At 44.3% G+C, this 974-nt stretch overlaps 1 protein-coding gene across 1 annotated transcript in view; it reads right to left on the bottom strand.

Moving 5' to 3' along the window:
* The window catches only part of HMBS (hydroxymethylbilane synthase), an 8,323-nt gene that overhangs the window by 3,428 nt on the left and 3,921 nt on the right, over positions 1-974 (bottom strand). Inside the window, exons 6-7 of the mRNA XM_009704879.1 lie at positions 902-974; positions 68-181 (exon numbers count right to left, since the gene is read on the bottom strand). The exon at positions 902-974 is cut by the window's right edge and continues 5 nt beyond it. Of these exons, the coding sequence (XP_009703181.1) occupies positions 68-181; positions 902-974 (187 nt within the window). The remainder of the gene's footprint in view (positions 1-67; positions 182-901) is intronic.

Genomic DNA, 974 nt, shown 5'->3' with positions numbered 1-974 from the left:
AAGGTCTGAAAGGCAAGCGTTCGATGGTTCGGCAGAGAATGGTATTTTCTGCTTTGCTGCTCCTCACCTGGCCAATGCGATTCTCCCAGCCCATTCTCTTCAGTCCAGCAGCAGCCAGGATGATGGCGCTGAAGTCTTCCTTCTCATCTAGCTTCTTTAAGCGGGTATTTAAATTCCCTCTCTGTAGAAGTGATTAAGCAAGCATAAAACAGCAGACAAAGGGTCCTATAACGGCTTAACATTCGCTTGAGTGCGTTAACAAAATGTACAGAATCCAACAGCCTCCAAATGAGAATCGGTAAGAGCACCATCCCGAAAGAAGTGTTAAATATGGACAATTGTTTCTTTAAATAGAATTTTGTTAAGCATTGCGGAATATTAATTCAAGCACCGACTCTCAAAAGATAACACATGTCACTTAGGTACATTATTAACAGGCGACACCAAGTCCTTTTGCATAGCAAAGAACTAGGTTACTGCGACTGAAGTAACGGTGCCTTTTACCCCTAATTCAGCAGCCCACATCGGAACAAGCGGCCCACATCGCATCTGGGGTATCGGGAACCAATCAGCATTTGGCCACACCACCGTGACAAACACACGGTAGGCACTCGTCAAGCAGTTTTACGAACATTTCTTAACGAAAAATTCATTTGCATCCTGAATCTCACCTAGATTAAGGCTGGCCCCTTCTTTTCAGCCTTGTCAGAAATTAGAGGACAGAATGGGCTATGGTACGCTACACAACTCTCTCAGAACAGGTTAGCAAAGGGCAGCCTTTGAGGAAGCAGTTCTTGTAGGTCAGGTGGTATAAATCAGCTTTGAATCTAGATTTCGCATTAAGTTATATGTTTCTGTTTGCAGCTTTACCCAGCTCCCACATTTTGCCAGGAAAGGATACAATATCCCTGAATTCTAACTGAGGGAACTTCTTTTTGAGCTGCGCTGCTCTCCGAAGTGAACTGGTTCCAATC

Source organism: Cariama cristata, unplaced genomic scaffold, assembly GCF_000690535.1.
Source record: "Cariama cristata isolate BGI_N322 unplaced genomic scaffold, ASM69053v1 scaffold18927, whole genome shotgun sequence".
Lineage (NCBI taxonomy): Eukaryota > Metazoa > Chordata > Aves > Cariamiformes > Cariamidae > Cariama > Cariama cristata.
This window is presented reverse-complemented; position numbering and strand designations above follow the sequence as displayed.